The sequence below is a fragment of the Podarcis bocagei genome (assembly GCF_964188305.1).
Source record: "Podarcis bocagei genome assembly, chromosome: 4".
In the NCBI taxonomy this organism is placed as follows: Eukaryota; Metazoa; Chordata; class Lepidosauria; order Squamata; family Lacertidae; genus Podarcis; species Podarcis bocagei.
The window spans coordinates 77,290,988-77,310,639 of NC_138128.1; the positions used below are offsets into that span (position 1 = coordinate 77,290,988).

The 19,652-nt window shown below is 45.9% G+C and overlaps 1 protein-coding gene across 2 annotated transcripts; it reads right to left on the minus strand.

Moving 5' to 3' along the window:
- Window positions 1-6,462: 6,462 nt before the first annotated feature.
- Window positions 6,463-19,380, minus strand: CDK1 (cyclin dependent kinase 1). 2 transcript variants are annotated; one of them, XM_081190965.1, is made up of 8 exons: window positions 19,249-19,380; window positions 16,445-16,502; window positions 14,528-14,684; window positions 12,342-12,465; window positions 10,160-10,330; window positions 8,856-9,019; window positions 8,047-8,188; window positions 6,463-6,795 (listed from the first exon to the last, which is right to left on the minus strand). In XM_081190965.1, exons 2-8 carry the CDS (start codon window positions 16,479-16,481, stop codon window positions 6,679-6,681), a joined length of 912 nt encoding a protein of 303 aa, XP_081047091.1. In that variant the 5' UTR covers window positions 16,482-16,502; window positions 19,249-19,380; the 3' UTR covers window positions 6,463-6,678. The 2 variants fall into 2 exon arrangements, with proteins under 2 accessions (XP_081047091.1, XP_081047090.1); XM_081190964.1 differs by having other exon boundaries at window positions 19,179-19,335.
- Between the last annotated feature and the right edge of the window lie 272 nt (window positions 19,381-19,652).

Consider the following 19,652-nt stretch of genomic DNA (forward strand, 5'->3'; position numbering starts at 1 on the left):
TGTTTCCTGATTATTGGGTCTAGTTTCAAATCGTTACAATGAATCTTTTACCTTTAAGATGCTTTTCTCCAAAATATGTAGCCAGAAAGTATTGCATGTTGAATATTTCAGGGCGGGTTTATTCTTAACAGGTCAGGGAAGAACACCAACAAGCTAGTTCTAGGAGTTTGCACATAGTTCTTTTCATTCAGAACCGGTGAAATTAACTGTTCCAACTGTTCCCTATATAATTTTTCTCCCCACCGACACCAGTCCCTTTGTGTTCAGGGAACCTTGTGAGTCCTTGAAGCTTTATTGAGAGAAGACAGACTCAGCCTGATGTTTTGCTCTGACTGTAGAGTTCTACAGTCTCCCAGCCTGGCTTTCACAACAGTGTGGGGTTGTTGTTTTTTACCCCTGTACTTTGCTAGAATGGTTATGCCCACCTCTTCACTGTCATCATTCCAGGACCCAACAATTTCACCCTTACATGGCAATGGTAGGATCCCTCTTGTTCCCTACATATTCTACATTTGGTGAGCAGGCAGAGGAGCAAGACCACACTAGCCTGCTTTAAATCTACTTTTAGGTGAGATGAGGTTCTATCTACTGGTTTCACATTTGACCACGTGCATGGAAACAAGCAGGGGGAGTGGTAAGAGCAATCCTCTTTCTCTTGGGTGTATTTGCTCTGTGCACAAAATGAAGAAAAGCGGTACAAAATTTTGTCCACGTTAACACTTGACACACAGAAACTCTGCTTGACTGTGATGCGGCAGAATTGCACCGCAGCATGATGCAGAACATTGCAAGATTATGCATATTGATGGAGAAAAGGAGTTGGCAGCTTTTCTTGGTATAAAAATGCAAACCCATGACTTTCCATGCTCCCTCTGATTTTAAAACAGCTGTGTGTGGTTTTTATAGACTGTGTGTGTGTACACATGCATGGGCAGATACAAAGTGGAACAAGCAACAAGAAACATCATTTTGGATAAGCGGACAGATTTCACTCCTAGTAGCAGACAGGTTTGTTGCAGTTTTATAGCTTACTATGTATTTGTCTCTAAAGTGTTTGTTTGTTTACTGACATTCTTCAAACATCATGCAGGAACTCCCATTAAAAAATAGCAGCCATATAGCAGCAATTTTCCTATTTTTATAGCTAGGCTTCTAAATTGCCAAAGTTAACCTTCCTTACATTTCAAGCCATAAAGGAAGTCGCCAAAAGATGTGTTTAAAAATGCCTTTTTGGGGAGAAAAAGGTGAATTCGCTCGCTTCTTTCTAGCAGCCATTATTTTATGAACATATAGAAGCTTGTCCAATACTAATTGAATGGGTTTCTTTTTAAGTGTCTCAGCAACAGCAGTGTTTACAATTTCCTTCACCATGGAGGACAAGCAAGCTCCCACTCCTCTTCGGAAGTGCTGCCAAGCTCTCAATCCCTTTAACAAGTGAATGAACATACAAATGCCGCCCGAGTTAGGTGTTTTATCATGATGATGTGCTTCTGCTGGGTGTCCGCCTAGTGCTGATGGGTTTCTGCAAGCTCTTAACCACTCTTGCCACCACTAGGGCACCATGATGGTTTCTGAGTCTGCTTGGTTGTCTTTGATTATTAAAGCATTGATCTACTAAGGACCTTGAGCAACGAGAACAATTTGTTTTGTTTTCTGAACAGTGAGGTAACCAGTATCAAATTCCTTGGCAAACTTGTCGATGATGCTCCAATGGTCCAACATGAAGCACAAAAGAAAAAGGAATGAATTTCACCAAAGCAGATAGGGAACAAGGTGAAGGAAGCATATTGCAGTGAGTGCATAAAGGCTTTTATTCTGGGTGCAATAGCATCATACTACTAAAAACAAAACAAGTATATCTTCTATCTTATATATCACCCCCACACAAAAAAGAAAACCAGTTAGCTAATTTTTTTTTAAAAAATTGCTTTTGCAAAAGTGTGGTTGTGCTGTTGTCACCATGTGACTACACCAGAATGAAGCAGCAGTAAAGATTTGGGTGGGTGGGAATATCAAAAAGGTGTTGGGAGGCTTGCTTTGCCTTCCCCTAAACTACTGCTCTCATATGTGCTGAATGCTATCTAGTCAGCCACCAGCCTGGTTGGATTCAGCACATGGAAGGATGGGAAGATGAATTTTGTCCTTTGTCTTGGGGCAGCCCCAACTCTAGTGTCATTTGGCATATTCATTGCATAGGCAGTACATCTACTGCATTTTGGGAACTGACCTACAGCTCCTGCTTATGGCTCTTCCTGCTTTTACCTTGGCTTGGATTCAGTCACATGCCCCCAAGGTCTTCAAAGATGCTCTCTCTCTCTAGGGAGCTATGCCACCATACACCCTCCAGCCTTTCCACTGGAGCTGTTCAAGCAACAGGATAAGCTGGTTGTTCGGAACCATATTTATCCAGATTCAGATACTAAGGAGTACTTTTTACACCTGTCAGATCATTGTTTGCACTATGGTATATAGCCACAGCTACGAACACTGGCAGTGGGTGGGTACCTAGCGTGTTCTCTGTCAACATTTTACTGACTGGGTGGTTTTGTCACTTTTTCTAATCGGTAGACATGCTTTGTAAAACATTGCCGCACATACATATTATTTGCCACAAGTAAACATTGAGTACTTGCTGCATGCTCTGTGGCACCAAGCTTTACTAACACACTCTATAAAACTGAGCAATGGAAGACACACTTGAGAGACTGAAATGAATAGCTGTAAGTTTTTGAGCTGTAAGAAGGGAAGGGTTAAAGCCTTTGCATGCACAGTAGAAGTGGCATATCAGTACCAAGGCACTAGCCATGTCCTAATCCAGCCAGGAGTGTGTGTGTGTGTGTGTGTGTGTGTGTGTGTGTGTGTGTGTGTGTACACAAAAAAAGCAAACAGAGCAACTGACCTAGATTGCGCACCTGTAAACCTGCAGTGAGACGAGCAGCATCTGCTGAGTTTTATGCCTGCTGCAGAGATATTGGTGTCCTTGACCTCCTTTGCACCTTATAACCATGTCAAAAGTAAAAAACACACACCAACCAATGGTTTGGGTTAGGCTTTTTGTTTTATTAGGTTGAGCATTGTTTTGTGAGGATTAACTCTTGCAGCTCCTCTCCTTTTTAAAGGAAGAAAAAAAACCACAACTCTGTGTATGTCATATTATGCACAAGCCGGATTTTATTGCATAAGCAAATCTTTCCCCTCTTTCTTTTTTAAAGTGAAATCCTGAATTCCCTCTGAGGATTTCCTTCTCTAAGCTGCAACAGCTAATGAGGATTATACAGAGCGACACTTATTACTCTTGTTCCTCTGCCTAAGTAGGCCCCTCCAAGCTGGGGGGGGGGGGGAAAGCTTATTGTCTCAAATGTGCTGATCTGGGAGAAATTCAGTGCATGCATATATATATATATATATATATATATATATATATATATATATGCATGCGCGCACTATCAGGAAGAAAATGTCAGGAAGTTTAAAAAGTGTTTGGTCACGACCAGCTGCAGATCCCTTCTGAGCTTAAATAAGACTGTCTGCTCCAACCTTTACAGGCGTTAAAATGGTCACCTCTGTTCACATCACAGAGCTGGTCACTATCCTATCCTTAACCAGGTGCACCAACTCTAGGGGGCAGAGATGTCTTAGGACCCCTCAATATTTGCTTGAAGGTGGCCCAGCCCCACCAATGTTGAGGGGGCCCATCAGGGAAGGCTGCACTGGCCTGCATGGTATGGGGAGACATGTGTGACATTGTGTGTGTGATGACACACATGCGAGACACGTACTGCCCCATCTTGGGGGCAAACTGGTGCCTCTGTCCTTACTCAAGTGTCAAGGAAGGAGAAAGTGCACCGCTTTGGCCAGGCCCTGCCAGGACTGCTTCAGCAATGTAGACCGCCGCCCCCTTACAATTAAACAGATATATTTTAATTACCACACCATGTTTTATGGATTTGGTTTTTAAAAAAGAAAGAAAGAATCAAACTCTTTTTCTCTGACCCTCAGGGTCACACAAGATAAGGAACAAGTCTCATTAAAACACACTTGTGAAGTGACTTTTAAAGGCAATGTACCAGCGCCGATCACTTGATGGTTGCTGAGACACATTGCCTTTGCAATATGATTCTACTCAGAGCCACGAGTTGTCATTTTGACGTCCCACTGAAAGTGGTTTCCAATGCAAACAGACTTCAAATTCATGGCAACCAAGCATTTACCTGCACCTGAAGACAGCAAAGGGGCTTGGCTTGTGGGAAACAGGTCAAATCAGGACCTTTGCTAGGCCTAAATAGACCTGTTGGAGGTGACCCACCCTTCCTAAACATAAATGTTACCAGGGTTTGTTACTGCCATATAGTCATGCGTGAAATTAGTAGCACAAAAACACTTAGTTCCCAACCAAAAGTTACTTCAGCAAGCATAGTTTTAACCAGGACTGAGGCAGCAACCCTAAACGAAAGTTTATGTCTTCTTGCTAGCCAAGAGCACACAGCAAACTGCTACTTCCAGTTCCTTGGGGGTGAGCTCCCTACACAATTCACCAGGTTGGGACTACTCTGCCTTAGGCACCAAACTCTCCTGGTACAATTCCAAGTAGACGTATAAACTGAGCCAGCAGCCTTACCAAATTACAAGTTCCAGAAATTCAGACATTAAAACAACACCTAATCTGAGACAAAGCCAGATCATGTTTGCCATTTAGGCATACATGCTATTAAACTACCCGTTTTGTATGGAAAAACTGATCGCTGTTGTACAGATATTCCCCCACCCCCTGCCAGAATCAATGTTTAGATACTGCAGTGGCATCTTGTGGTCAAAGACAATATGACACCCCAACCAAAAATAGTTATGCTTTACAATTCTAACTCATTTGTTGACCCGCAACATATAATTCTCCATTTGTAACTGTTTAAATGCACCAGTTGCATGTAAGGTTACCACCTTCTCTCTTCCGTAGTTAAGAGCAACGCGGCAGGCTGGTGTTCACCAGATGCTGCTTTGCCTTGCAGCAATGTAGAATGCTACTCCTCCTCCTACAACTCCCACCATCCCTAGCCAACAGGAGTAGTGGTTAGGGATGATGGGAGTTGTAGTCCCAAAACATTGGGAGAGCCAAGTTTGCCTATGCCTGATCAAGAGACGGGAGCATCAAATGTACCAACAGTGATCTCAGTTCCCCAAGTCCCAGCGCTTGAATACCCCAAACACCACTCACACACGAAGGCCATCTGCCAAGACCCATAAGCCTTCAGTTTTGGCATTCTTTGTTCTGCAAGAATCTAAATAGGAACAGCCATACCTGTAACCATCATCCGTGGTAAAGCTGCCTCCTGGCGGCAGGAAGGGACGTTGGTTCACCGTTTAAAAAAAAGAAATTGGGAGTTCCTCTGTAGAGCATGTGAGAAATTAACTAACCCACATAATAAATGGGAAGTTGCTGGGGGGGGAGGAGATCAGAGAAGAGACTGGGAAGCGAAGAAACCCCTGCCATGCTCGAGTCAAACTGACCAATGGCTAAAACAAACCAGGTCTACCAAGAAGTCCCGTACAGTTCATAATCCTGGGTAAGTAGTTTGGCTGCAATCCTACATCTGTAACAGCAGCGCTTGAGCCCTAATTATAGCTCCAGATAATTTCATCACACACAAGAGATGAAAAGCATACACTACTAGCAGGTCTTTCCCCCCCCAGCCGGAACTCAGTTCTGGCACCTCCCAGGTGTGCATCATTGCCATTACAAGGGAGGAATTTGTGGCGAGTTCCTGCACCTCTTTTTATAGAAAAACAGCACTAATTACTAGCAAAATGCTCACCATTATGACAGAGAGGACGTGTGATGGGCTGCATCTATGTGCTCTATGCATACCGCATTTGCTATGCCTATCAGTGAGCAGCAGGCTACACCCACAGGGCGATTGCGCACCCCCCCCCCCATTACACAACACCTACTTCCAACCCATGTAAGCAAATTGTTGGATTTCACAGCTAGGTGGGGTAGGGGCAACCATTTAAGTTCTCTCCAACCATCGGGGGGGGCGGGGGGGGAGGAAGATCAAGCCTGTCCCTGTCTAGTTAGCAGTTTCTTTTATCTATCAGATTGTATCCAATGGTACCCGCCCCATCTGCTAATCTAGTGAAGGCTCCCATCAGTGTGACAAGCAGCCTTATTGCCCCCTCCCCAGATCTTCAGAGTATTAAGGAAGCCTTCGGGGAGTAGTGCTGGGGGGTGCGGAGAGAGAGAGAGATGAATCTGTTAAAATAGCCGCAGTCCCTTTCACAAAATCCGTATCAAAACTCAGATATGTAATTTCTTTTTTTGGCAACTGCCGTGCAAATTTGATGCCTTTAGTTATGTTGGGAGGTTGATGCTGAAGAACTGGGACCTCCTCTGCTCCCATGCCAGATTTAAAGTTGTTTTATTATTATTATTAATTATTATTATTTATATATAATGGTGGGCTTCACTGAGCAGTGTACAGCTTTATTGAAAGTGAATAGGTTAATATTTACAATTAAAGGAAGATTCAAACCAAAGCACTCTATAGACAGGGCTACAGTTTTAGAATAGGACAAGACAGACACATATAAAAACAGGGATATCAATAAACTTCGACAGTGGGGGGAAATACCATGAGTTTCAGTATTTCTGCTTCAACCACATTCGGGTTGTTTCAGGGGCAGTTAGCATTTCTTGATCCGATTGGCTGGTAGTTTGGATTTGTCCAAGTCATCAAAGTAAGGATGATTCAGAGCCACGCGGCCAGAAATCCTTTTTGCTGGATCATAGGTCAACATTTTCTGCAAGTGGAAACAAAGGCAGGTTACACACTGGCCTCTTGCTATGCAGGGGAGCCTAGAGAGATCAGAGTCCTCAGAACCGGACTTTTCATGATGAATCTCAGACCAAGATGTACAGTATTCGAGTTCCTCTTCTTTTAGAAGTATTAGACACTAGGCCAAAACCTTTAGGGTGAGAAAAGATGTGTTCTCACCTGCCCCTAGCTTAATACCATCACTTCCTTCCCAACGTCAACACTTGGGCTGCTGACCTGAACCCCAGTTCATATATTATTATTCTATGGCACACTCTTCACAAGCCTCTTCTATCTGCTACACAGGTGACCTAACCTATGAAATAGACACTCAAATGTGCTCAAGTCCAACCCACCCAACGCTTCTCTACTCTTCCTTTTCTGAAGGAGGAGAGATGGCGTGAATTGGGCATCCATGCCTTATGAAAGCGACAGAGTGATGTAACGTGTAATGTAACCCACCACAGCCCGTTAACTTTGCCCAGTAAACTTCCGCAGGTTCTCCAATGAGAATGGAATCGTCCTGCGACAATTCAGTAACTGGTACAAACCAGGAGTGAGGATGGGGTGGAGAGGGGACTTTTATAAAACCCAGTGTAGATATGTAGACAAGAGAGCGAAAGACTCCTCTGTCACTGCGCAAGAATTCTGGGCCACCCTATGAAACTGATGCGGCAGTTGTTTCAGGACAGATGAACAAAAAGACCCCCAAGTGCTTCTCCACGCAATTATATTTACGGCATTCGCATCCTGTACGATTGCAGCCATGGTCACGGTTTCAGATGGCTTTTTGGGGGGAGATTAGACATCTCCTCCATGAGCTTGTTTTTATCATCAGTAGCGGACAGCCATGGTAGTAGAGTAGAACCTCCATGGTCAGAGGCAGCACACCTATAAATAGCAGCTGGAGAAGCAACAGCTGGGGAGGGCTTTTGCCTTTGCACCCTGCTTCCAAAGGTGTGCAGGTGGGCACCAGTGGCAAGTACAACGCTGGACTGTGTCGGCCTTTGCCCCAAGGCAGCAGGCCTCTCTGTCTTGTTTTTTTATAGCTGTACAAAACCCCAAGAATATTAAACAGCTTATCTGCATACATCTGGACAGATTAAACCCTGTGCAGGCTTATGCACAGGGGAAACAAAATGATTTCAGTAAGGTACAACACGGTCTATGTTGCATCAGAATGATTTTTTTAAAAAAAATGATACACAAGTTTTATGAGAGTGAAAGAGTCGCTTACCAAAAGCAGGTCTAGTCCATCCTCATTCAGGTTTTTCACCAGAGAGGCCAGGCTGCTCGGTTTCCACTTGGGGAAAGTGTTCTTGTAATCTTGCAAGGATTCTACTTCTGGCCACACGTCATTGTTGGGCGTCCCCAAAGCTCTACAAGGAAAACAGTCAAAAGGGGGTTGATGAAGCAGCCTTGGCAGATCTGCTCGAATGGATTCAGCCAAACACTTCTTTGAGTGTTACCTACTGAAAGATTCCTGCAGTGATGCTTCAGAATCCAACATAACCGAGACACAAGTTACGCAGCTTTGTGTTGGAACTCTCGGCTTTTAAATATATGTACGTCAATAAGACTGTACTGCCAAAAGAGAGATATCTGCACTGTGTTTTTGAACCACAAAGAAGGCTATGCAAGAGAAAATAACAGCAATTGCCCGAGAAAGAGTTGACAAGACACTGCTGCAATGCCCTCACCTGACAACATCTGAACACCTCCCAGTCTATTTATGATATCCTATACACATTGTTCATAGGATCAGGCTATCAAGGTTGCACTCCCGAGTATATTTACCAATAATAATCCAGTCTCCTTGAAGTGGGACGTGCTTCAAAGCAAATATAGCGAGGACTGTATTTTGTTTCAAATTAGAACAATTTGTTTAGCAGTTTGCCGCTATGACACTGGAAAACCACAGGCCTCAATTGCACCATAATAATTTTTTTAAAAAAATAAATTCACACAATTATCAGACCAATGGGATACAACATTTCCGCAGAAGGAAAACAAGACCGCAAACTTTTCTCATTTTAAGTTAGATACCTGAAGATCCTGAACAACTGATCAATTTCTGAATCTCCACGGAAGAGTGCTTGCTTGGTTGCCATTTCAGCAAATATCGTCGCTATGCTCCATATATCGACAGGTGTGGAGTAACGTGCAGAACCTAGCAGCACTTCTGGAGCTCTGTACCACAGAGTTACTACCTAGCACAAGAATAGTGGGCATTAGAAGGCTTTTTAAAATTAAAAAACCCCGGCCAGCTTGGGGGGGGGGGGGAGGATTTAACGTGCTTTGTAACAATTATGCATGAATTACTGCACTCAGCCACACTGTCCAGCATACGACATTTCTGGAATCAGCATGCCAGTTTCTGAAGTCATTTTTTAAAGAAAAAGAAAAAAAGCCGCAGAGTTTTCTAGTTCCTATTTTGTAGAATACACTCAAGGAAGTTCGCGTATTAATTGTTCGAGGTGAATTCTTGCCCCGATTATCTCAGTCCTTTCTTCCACGCTCAACCTCATTTCACCTGCATAGCTATCATGTGAAAGGAGGTCACACAGAGCAACAGCATCAGGCTCAAAGCTCCTCCAAGAGCTCCCGGGTTTTTTTATTAAGTCCACTACTTCCTTACTTCTTAAAAGCCCCCCAACTGCCATGGGAAAGCACAGCAAGGCCCCCCATGACCGCGGGAAGGTGTGGTGAGGCCCTCCTCTGCTGCGAGGATACCCACAGAGCCCTCTGCTTCCACGGGGAGACGCAGTGGGGTCCTCAGGAAGGCCTGACGAGGTCATCCACCACCGTGAATAGGTGCAGTGAGGCCCTCCGCCACTGCAAATACATATCATGATATATCGAGATATCATAATGTTTAGTTGGTGGGGGGCCACTAGGGGGCGCATTGGAAGATGGCCGACAATACCATCTCTCCGACCCACACGGGGTAATTAAGAGGCTGTTATGGGAGTAGGCGGCCTCCCTTGTTGCCCCAAGGGAATGGGGGACACTGCCCTTGCCTGCTGTGCCCATAAATCACCCCCAAATTCGAAAGAAGGGGGTGAGGGCACTAGGCAGAATGCCCCCGTGTGGACCTCGGCTCTCCTGGACACTGTATCTGATCGCGCAATTAATTATGCAAAGGTATTTCAGGGCATTTATCATCATATACAGTTTCTTCTTCTTGACATCTCACCCCATCTTTCCTGTTTCCCCCCCCTGCTTTTTATTAGCTGTCTTATAACACATGTTTTTATTGCCTAAACCCCAAATCATTGGTTCTTTCTACAATCCACAGCTTATACCTTTTAAGAGTAGGATTTAGTGCAGAGAGATCCACAGTCCCTTACCTCATGGGTGTAGACCCGCACGGGGATGCCGAAAGCTCGAGCCAGGCCAAAGTCGGCCAGTTTAATTACTCCGTTGTCATCGATCAACAAGTTCTGAGGCTTCAGGTCTCTGTGCAGAATTCTCCTCGAGTGACAGAACACAATACCTTGCAAGATTTGGTACAAGTAACTCTGAAAGAATATTAAAACAGAGTTGGCATTGGAAGACGGCGTGTTCAGAAGGGCATGCACTTCACCTCTTGTCTGCCCAAAGGAGAAGGGTGTGGTAAAAATACCATATTTTTCGCTCTATAGGACGCACCCGACCATAGGACGCACCTTGTTTTAGCGGGGGAGAACAAGAAAAAAATATTCTCCCCCCCCCCTCTGCTCAGCGCCCCTTCAGCAAAGCGGCAAGAGAAACGGAGCCCTTCCATTTCTCCGCTGCACAGCTCTCCCTCTGCTGAAGCCAGGAGAGTCTTGCTCTCCCGGCTTCAGCAAAAGGAACCCGAAGCCTTCGGAGCGCAGCGCGAGTTCCCGCTGTGCTCCAAAGGCTTCAGGCGGCTATCCCCGAAGCCTGGAGAGTAAGAGGGGTCGGTGCGCACTGACCCCTCTCGCTCTCCAGGCTTCAGTGAAAGCAACGCGTAGCCTCCGGAGCGCGGAGGGAGCACTACATCTGCGCTTTGGAGGCTTCGCGTTGCTATCGCTGAAGCCAAGGAGCCTGCATTCGCTCCATAGGACGCACACACATTTTCCCTTAATTTTTGGAGGGGAAAAAGTGTGTCCTATAGAGCAAAAATACAGTAGATATTACAAAACCTTCCATCCCTTATAGCGGTTCCCACCCTGTTGGACTACAACTCCCATCATTCCTGAGCTCTGGCCTTGCTAGCTAGGGGTGATGGGAGTTGTAGTTCAACAACATCTGGGGACCCACAGGTTGAGAAAGGCTGCTTTAGAAGAATGGAGCCGCTTACGCTAGGTTCCTAGCGGTCTGCAATCCAGGCTATGTGAGTCCAATCACATACACCTCATTTGCTGAAATGCATCCCTCGCTCCCCTTGTCCACTATCAAGCTTTAGCTTGCAAGCTTTTAGGGGCTCAGGACCTATCTTTGCTGATGTTACAAGAAAGGAGGACTCCAACAAAACAACAGGTAGACCTTTCCTGACAGTAGGAGCTCTTTGACAGTGGAACAGACTCCCACGAGGGGCAGTGGGCTCTCCTTCTCCTTGGAGGTTTTTAAGCAGAGGCTGGGTGGCCATCTGTTGTGGATGCTTTAGTTGAGATTCCTGCATTGCAGGGGGTTGGACTAGATGACCCTTGGGGACCCTTCCAACTCTACAATTCTGTGAAACCGAAACATCATGCATCATGCACTGATGGCACCAACTAAAACAAAAGACAAATGAATGGTGACAAGCGGATCCACACGCACTTAACTTCAATATGATGTTGCAGTGGCAACTCCACATCATTTACTAGGGTGATTTTATAGATAAAATGGCTAGAGAAGCTGCTTCTTACAAAGAGTCAGCTTCAAATTTCAGTAAGCCAGCTAAAAGACCATTACAGTGGTACCTTAGTTCTCGAACTTAATCCGTTCGACTCCCAAACTGTTCCAAAACCAAGTCGTGGCTTCCGAATTGGCTGCAGGAGCTTCCTGAACTTAGTCGGAAGCCGCGTCGGACGTTCGGCTTCCAAAAAACGTTCGCAAACCAAAACACTTACTTTTGGGTTTGTAGCGTGCGGGAGCCAAGCCGTTCAAGAACCAAGGTACCACTGTACTGCTCTGTTTTGATTCTAGAACACTGAATTAGCACAATGGGAATAACCTTTAAGATGTGAACTGGAGAACACAAAAGCCCTGCTATACCTGTGGTCCTCAAGACAGGCTTCAGAATTGCCTGTTGGCTGCCACATGGGCCACCAGTTCTTATGCCAGGCTGCTGCAGCTATTTGCTGCAGAACAATTCACAGCAGTCATTTTCAAACTTTGTTCCTAGATATCCTCACGGCGCTTTGGGATCTTACAAAAGGATCCTGGATGTCAAGGACTGTGATGACGGCGAAGCATTGGCCCAACACAACTTGCCTACTCTTACCAATTCACCTCAAGAGTCTCTGGCAGACAGATCAACGTGGACGGGGTTCCGTGGGCAGGTATGGCAAAAGCTACCCGTTTGCAGTATCGTTTCCTTACCTTAACAAGCATACGATCTAGGTACTGCCCAGATGGGATGGAGTCCAAGTATTTCTTGAGATCCATAGAAAGAAATTCAAATATCAGGTAAAGTCTTGAGTCTTGCATAAGCACATCCTGAAGACTGAAAAGAATTTTCTTTTATTTAAGAAAGTCAAAACAGTTCAAATCTTTTCACCAAGCATACAATGTGGGTTTGTTATATGGAGCACTAAGGCCCCTTCATGTAACTGGACGAACATCCCATAGTTTATTATACTTCTATCTAATTAGCCATCGTAACATGCCGAGCTAAGGTTTCTGCAGGTTCACTGCATATACATGCCTACGTGAAAGCTGGTAATTACACATGCTGCCTGATCCATTAAGCTTACAGCTATAAATCTTATGAAGATGACGGATGACTGAGAATTATAAATTAATGTGAAACAGAGAGGCCTAAATGAAACTAGCTTAATACACTTAGTTATTTAAGCATATGTTCACCAGGGTGCATATAGTTGCTTCAAAGGTGAACATTTAGGCACTCAACCCAGTAGTGTTCTGCTTAGTACTATCAGCCCTTGTTTCTGTAGTGGGGTGGGAGAGCTGAGAAAAATGCCAATATATTTCACATCTAGCAACCAACGTTCTGCTTTGGTTTCAGGTAGTACACGAGTAAGGTAAAGATAAAGGGACCCCTGACCATTAGGTCCAGTCGTGGCCAACTCTGGGGTTGCAGCGCTCATCTCACTTTATTAGCCGAGGGAGCCGGCGGACAGCTTCCAGGTCATGTGGCCAGCATGACTAAGCCGCTTCTGGCGAACCAGAGCAGCGCATGAAAACGCCGTTTACCTTCCCGTCAGAGCAGTACCTATTTATCTACTTGCACTTTGATGTGCTTTTGAACTGCTAGGTTGGCAGGAGCAGGGGCCCAGCCCGTCGCAGGGATTCGAACCACCAACCATCTGATCGGAAAGCCCTAGGCTCTGTGGTTTAACCCACAGCGCCACCCGCGTCTACATGGGTAGATGAGTCTAGAAATGTTGAATTCAGAAGAGCTTTGGATTTAAACTAAGTGTATGATTTTCTGAGCAACAAATTTAATCATATTCAAGCCAGATACGCATTAAATTTAACCAAAATTTTGGGCAGATCTCCAGGTTAGGCTTTAGACGGAACACCCACTCAAGTTACCTTCTCATAATTAAACTACCTTAATTCCTGGTGGTGGTTCAACAGAGAAGCTCTACCAAGTTAAGTCAAAATAACTAGGCCCTCTGAAGCAGCATGGAGCCTTCCTTGAGAAAGTCTGAGTCTGTTATTAAAAGTATGCTGAAATAACCAAGGATGTAAAAAAATGAGCATGGTCCAGCCACAGTTAAGCATCTTTCAGTCCCACTGAACTTAAAGGCATTTAAGCATATGCTGAACTCTCCCACTGAAAGACAAGGACTTGGAAACGCTTCACGTTTGATTGTTTAGTAAGCGTTTCCTTTTGGTACCACACATGCCACCTTGCATGCTACAAAAACCCTGCAGAATATATGCAAACTGAGGTGCTCTTCCTCTCCACATGCATAAGATTGTTTGTAAACTCTAATTACCTTAAGTGTCTATAGAGGGCAACTAAGTATCCAGCCTACCTAAAGAAACACGAATCATATGTATGTAGAACAGAACAAGCGCAGGACACATCTAAGCACTTTTGCTGGGGAACTTAATTCCAGGTTTGTTCAGTGGGGCTTACCATCAGCCACTTTTGCACAGGACACAACCTTAAACGCAGGGTTTGCTTTGTGTCTGTCTGTGCCCCGTCCCCGCAGGGGATGGGGGGGACGAGAAAAGCTGGAAAGGACCAGCCCTTATGTGTCTTAAAGACCAACCCAACCTCCCTCCAGTGGAGTCACTGCTGTATATCCAGCACTTCTGCTGGTGTGTTTACAACCAGGTTGGCCCATTCTAACATGCAGCAACGCAGCCAGAAAGAGGTCAGGTGAGCGTCATAGCCCAATCATGCTGCTGCTTAACCCATCACCAACCGGACCCCTCAGGGTCCCTTCCAACTCTAATTCCCTCATCACCACACATGAAAGACGCCCTCACATTTTAAGGTATAATTCAGCAGACTCATTGGGTGCCAAAAAAAAAAGGGACGAAAACCCCATTTTATAGCTGAAACCCAGGTTACACAGGTGTAGACATACCAGACTATGTTGGGATGACGTAGCTCTTTTAATAAGGAAATCTCTCTGATTGCAGTGCTGGGAACACCTTCTTCGTCGTTCTCTAACCGGATTTTCTTCATGGCCACCACTTGGCCTGTAGCTTTGTGCTTGCCTTTATACACAACACCATAAGTGCCTAATGGGGGGAAAGCTCCAGTTTAATCCTCTGGACACAGAGACCAGGTTTGCACAATACATTAAACCAGAGGTCAGCAACCTAAGGCCCATGGGCCTCCCAGAACCGGCCCATGGCCGGTTCCATGGATAGGCGAGGGGAACCTGTGGGGTTTTTTTCTTGGAGCAGGCGCCATTTTTTTCCACCGACATTTCCCCCCCTTCACCATGGTGGAACTTCCTCCCTCCTCTCAGTGTAGCAAATCACCAGCCAATCACCTCCTAAGGTTTGAGGCCCTGGCCAATGGGCAAGCGGCTGCTGCGCATGGCCAAGAGGAGGAAGGGGGCTGGGCTGAGCTGACTAAGCGCATTTCCAGCAGCCCCTCGTCAGAGCAAGCTGTTTGCTGCCGCCACTCTGCCAAACGCGGCTCCTGTGCCTGCCCTTGCAAGCGGCAGAGGCTGTCGGTGGAGAAACGAGCAGCCCGAAAGCAGCCCTTTTGGGCTGCTTGTTCCTCCTCTGACGCTGACGCCACCAGCCTCTGCCTCTTGGCAGCACCCTAGGTACAGAGGACAGGAGGGGCTGGGGGAAAGAGAAGCCCCCTCTGCCGTGTGCGCATGCGTGCACACACACATGCACTACGGCCCACCAGGAGGTTTGTGGTGCGGTCAACCGGCCCACCCCCCAAAAAGCTTGCTGACCCCTGCATTAAGCCAACCCAATTGTGTGAACTCCCAATGAGCTAGCAGTGTCTTCTGCAGTGTTAGAAACTCAGGTATGTAATCTAATTGCCAAATGGCACCTTAAACTTGGGTTATGGTCGCCACAAAGGAATGAATTATTATTTTATTCATTTCCTTTTTATACCACTTTAGATTTTGAAGAACGAATCTCAAAGCGGTTTACAAGACATTAAAACATCAAAGAAAACAATCCAGAATAAAATCAATTCAAACTTCAAGGAAAATATTTCAGATCCTTCTCCAAGTGACGTTTTGCTTCCCACAGCTGCCAACATGGCATCCAGGTCTCCACATGATTGCAGTTGGACCCACACCAGTCAAAAAGCGTGCCTTGCTGATTCAGGTCTAGTGGTTGAGCTCTCTCTTCAACAACCACCCTGTAGCCAAGTTTTATTACTAGCTATGACTTGTGGTTTCCAAGGAGAGGTCAAGCACAAGGTTTAGGTGATGCCCTAAGCTGAAGCCTGGCTTCGCTCAGCATGCCATGGGAGTAAAGGAGCAAAGCTCCTCTCCAGGAGCCCACACTGCCCCACTGAGATCACCATGTTGTGACAACCAGGGCATAGGCTTAACATGATACAAAGCCTTTCAGCGCAAGGGTGGAAGCACGTTGCCCTGAGCATACATCTATGTCCTATTTGGGCATTCAGTTTACAAGTGCATGTGCAACAACCGAGGGAAAGTGGCAGGTTGCCCAGTGAGGTGGGGCTGATAATTTCCCAGGGCTTTATTTCTCCACACAAAATTTCCCATTTCATAAATTCACTAGTAGCAATGAATGGGTGCCAACTGCAAATACAATATTAAGGAAGCAGTTTCGGAATCCAATGCAAGCTTTTCAGTGATTATCCCTAGGCAGGTATGTGGGTTAGCACACCATGCAGTTCTTTGGGGTGCTACATTTTATTAGTGAGTGGGGGACTCTCGTGACCCATATAAGTGCCATCAATGACTCTGACTCAATGAGACTTGCATCCAAGTATATAGATGCCTTCTTTGCAAGACAAAGAAAGATTATGTAATAGATCAAATGTTACCTACCTTCACCAATCTTTTCTATTTTCGTGTAATCGTCCATTATTCCTCAATATGAAAAGGCCTGAAACAGAACAAGGAGAGTCAAGCAGTTGTAATGACAGGTGCATCCCTACATTTATTTATTTTTTCAAAGAGAAGGGTTTCCAAAGCCGCTTTGGTGTGTTTTCAAGGGCATGTAGATCTTTTCCTTCCTGCAGTAATTCAGCCAGCTGTAATTAAGCTAAAGCAAAGGTATTTTGCCGTATTACTGCCATCCTGCAAAAGAAGTCAACTAGAAGGCATCCTTCCCTTTCGTTCCAGTTAATTTGACCTATAGCAGTTCAAGTCTGGGTTGAAAAGGCTTAAAATTTGCAGAGAAAGGGCAAGTAAAGGTTTAACCAAAAGCTGCCCTGGAGACACAAGCAGCCATAGAGGGGGCCCGCATAAGTGTCAGAATCAAAGGGGCAAGGCAGAAGTCATTGAAAGCAAGCTCTAGAGTTTTAGTGCCACCATTAAGAAAGCCCTGTCTCTTGTGCATGCCAGCCTAACATATTAAAAGCAGGCACTCAAGAAGAGCACTCAGGTAGGATAGAAGATAACCAAGTCCCAAGCAATTTAGCGTTTTAAAGATTAAGACCAGCACATTGAACTGAGTCTGGAAGCAAACAGGTAGCTACTCCAACCAGTGGAAAACTTGAGTTATGCAGATCTTCTGGCTCCCACCAACATTTGGGCTGCAACATTCTGTATCAGCTGCAGCTTCCAGTTTTCAGATGCAGTTCCTCATAAAATGCAGCAGCCTAGTTTGCAGGTCACCAGATAACCAAGGCCAGGCCTGATCATTGATCTAAACAGGGGCTGCATGTGAGATACAAGCTGGAGCTTGTGAAAACACTCCTGGCCACTACAGCTACCTGTGTCTGACCGTGACAAATCCAGGAGCACCCTCCAAGCTGCACATCTGGTTCCTCAGGTGGAGTTCTACCACATCCAGGGCTGGTTGCGCATCATCATCATCATTTTATTTGTACAGTGGTACCTCAGGTTAAGTACTTAATTCGTTCCAGAGGTCTGTTCTTAACCTGAAGCACCACTTTAGCTAATGAGGCCTCCTGCTGCTGCCGTGCCACCAGAGCCCAATTTCTGTTCTTATCCTGAAGGAAAGTTCTTAACCTGAAGCACTATTTCTGGGTTAGCGGAGTGTGTAACCTGAAGCGTATGTAACCCGAGGTACCACTGTATGTCACCTTTCCATAGTTAAAACTTCTCAAAGCAGCTTATAACATGAGAAGGTTTATATAATTACAAAAGTAGTCCCAAACAAGAAAGAAAAATAAAACTTTTAAAAGAGCACAACCAAATATCAATGAACAGCAACAAGAACCCAAGCGACACCCTGATCCAGGAATCTGATCGGCAGCCTCAGCTTTTGTAGCTGGAGTCAGCCAGAGCCCCGCCTTCTCGGGCCAAGTGGAGAAAGGCCTGCAAGGCAGGACTCTCAGCCAAAGTGGTCTGTGGCCTATTCGGCAGCCTCGGCTTTTGCAGCTGGAGTCAGTCAGGACCCCTTTCTCGAGTGGGAAAGAGATAGAGCTGCATGTCATCTGCCTATGAATGACACATTGGGGGTAAGATGGAATCCTCATAAGCCAACAGAAATCACCTAGTGCTACCAAAGATACTGACCATCTCAGAAGAAGAGAACCATTGTAGTATTGTGTCCCCACCTCCCTAAACAAAAGCCAGTCAAGGATGCCATGATTAATGGTATCAAAGGACACTGAGAAGTCCTAAAGGATTTTTTTTTTGGGGGGGGGGGTTGCACTTCCACTTTCTAGTCCCAGACAAAAGTTATTCACCAGGGCAATCATTACATGTCCATATTGGGAGTTTATATAGTTTTAGGTTGGCAGATACGTATAGAAAGAATGAGAGACAGTAGTTTGCACTTCTTAATATTGCATTTATTTGCTAGGTGTTTGCCAAGCGGGAGAGACCCATCTAGCAGCTTTTTTAAGTTATTGCACAAGCCGTAAAGTGACATCTGCTTAAATGCATTCCAGAAAACTCCTTTCCGTGCCTATGATCCTGAGAATAGTCAAGGCAACAGAAGCTGCAGTCTGAAAAGGCCACAGTCCAGCTCACAAGTGCTGCACTCACTGCATGTCTGCTTGCTCATACAGGAGGCCACATGCTAAGGCCAGGAGAGTCAAGTGCAGATTTACAAAGGCCAAGGAGAAAGAGATCTTGGGGATTAGGTAAGCACATGGGGGAGAGATAAGAACAAACCTCTAGCTGTCTCCCCTCCAATCCACCAGATAGACTAGATTTTTAACACGCTATACCCAGATCAGAGAGAAAGAAGAGTTCAGAAATACTCTGGCTAGCCTTCCCCCCCCCCACCCGCCGCCCCCTACAGGGGTTGCTCAAAAGTAATCCCCAGTGGGTGGTAAGTTTGCAGCCTTCAGAATAAAAACTTTTTATTTATTTTTTTAAAAAGAGGAAGTGAGTTAAGTAATGCAGTTTAGGGAAAACGCAACATTTATTCTGTGGCTTTTTTTTTAAGTTCTCCAACTCATCCAGGCAAAAGTGAAGGGAGAATGCACAGGAACACAAGAGTTGCACATTTATTTTAAAAAGTGGGGCTTAATGCGCTCCCCCTACTCCTGCCCTTTATCCTCCCGGCAGCCTCCTGCCCTGGTTTATCCCAGCCACGAGTCTCTATCTCCCGCCCCCCACGTCCCCCTTGCAGCCCCCTTACCCTCTCCGCCCGGGCCAGCCCCACTGCTTCCAGCCGTTCCCCTCGCCTCCCTGCGAAAACAAGGACGCACCTTCCGAAGAACCGGCGGAGGAAGCGGAGACGGCGGCTTAGCAGCGCCTGTTTAAGAGAGGCCGAGCGCAGACGGATTCAAATCGACCGCGCTGAGCCGACTCCCAACGCGCCAATGGAGCCGCGCCGCTGCTTTCAAAAGGGCCAATCGGAGGGCAGGCGCCAAAGCCGGGCAGAAGAGCGGCCCCGTTGCCGCGCAGCGGGCGGGCGCAGCAACCAGAGCGGAAGGGTTCTGCAGAGCGTGCTTTTCTCCACCCGCCGCCGCCTGTTATTGCCAAGGAATTCGAACGTGGGCGGGTTTAATTCCGGTTTGGCGTTTTAGGTTTGCATTCTCGCTTTTCGGCTGGAAGAGCCTTTCTGGAACAAGCTGTGTTTTTGTTTTTGCAGAGGACTTCTTCCGCAATT

Bases quoted from the DNA above. Each gene is read 5' to 3' on its own strand.
- CDK1 (XM_081190965.1), bottom strand. From the start codon at position 16,481: ATGGACGATTACACGAAAATAGAAAAGATTGGTGAAG. The intron at 14,685-16,444 runs GTAGGTAACATT...TCCCCCCATTAG, and splicing joins AATAGAAAAGATTGGTGAAG to GCACTTATGGTGTTGTGTAT. The intron at 6,796-8,046 runs GTAAGCGACTCT...TTCCACTTGCAG, and splicing joins ATGGACTAGACCTGCTTTTG to AAAATGTTGACCTATGATCC.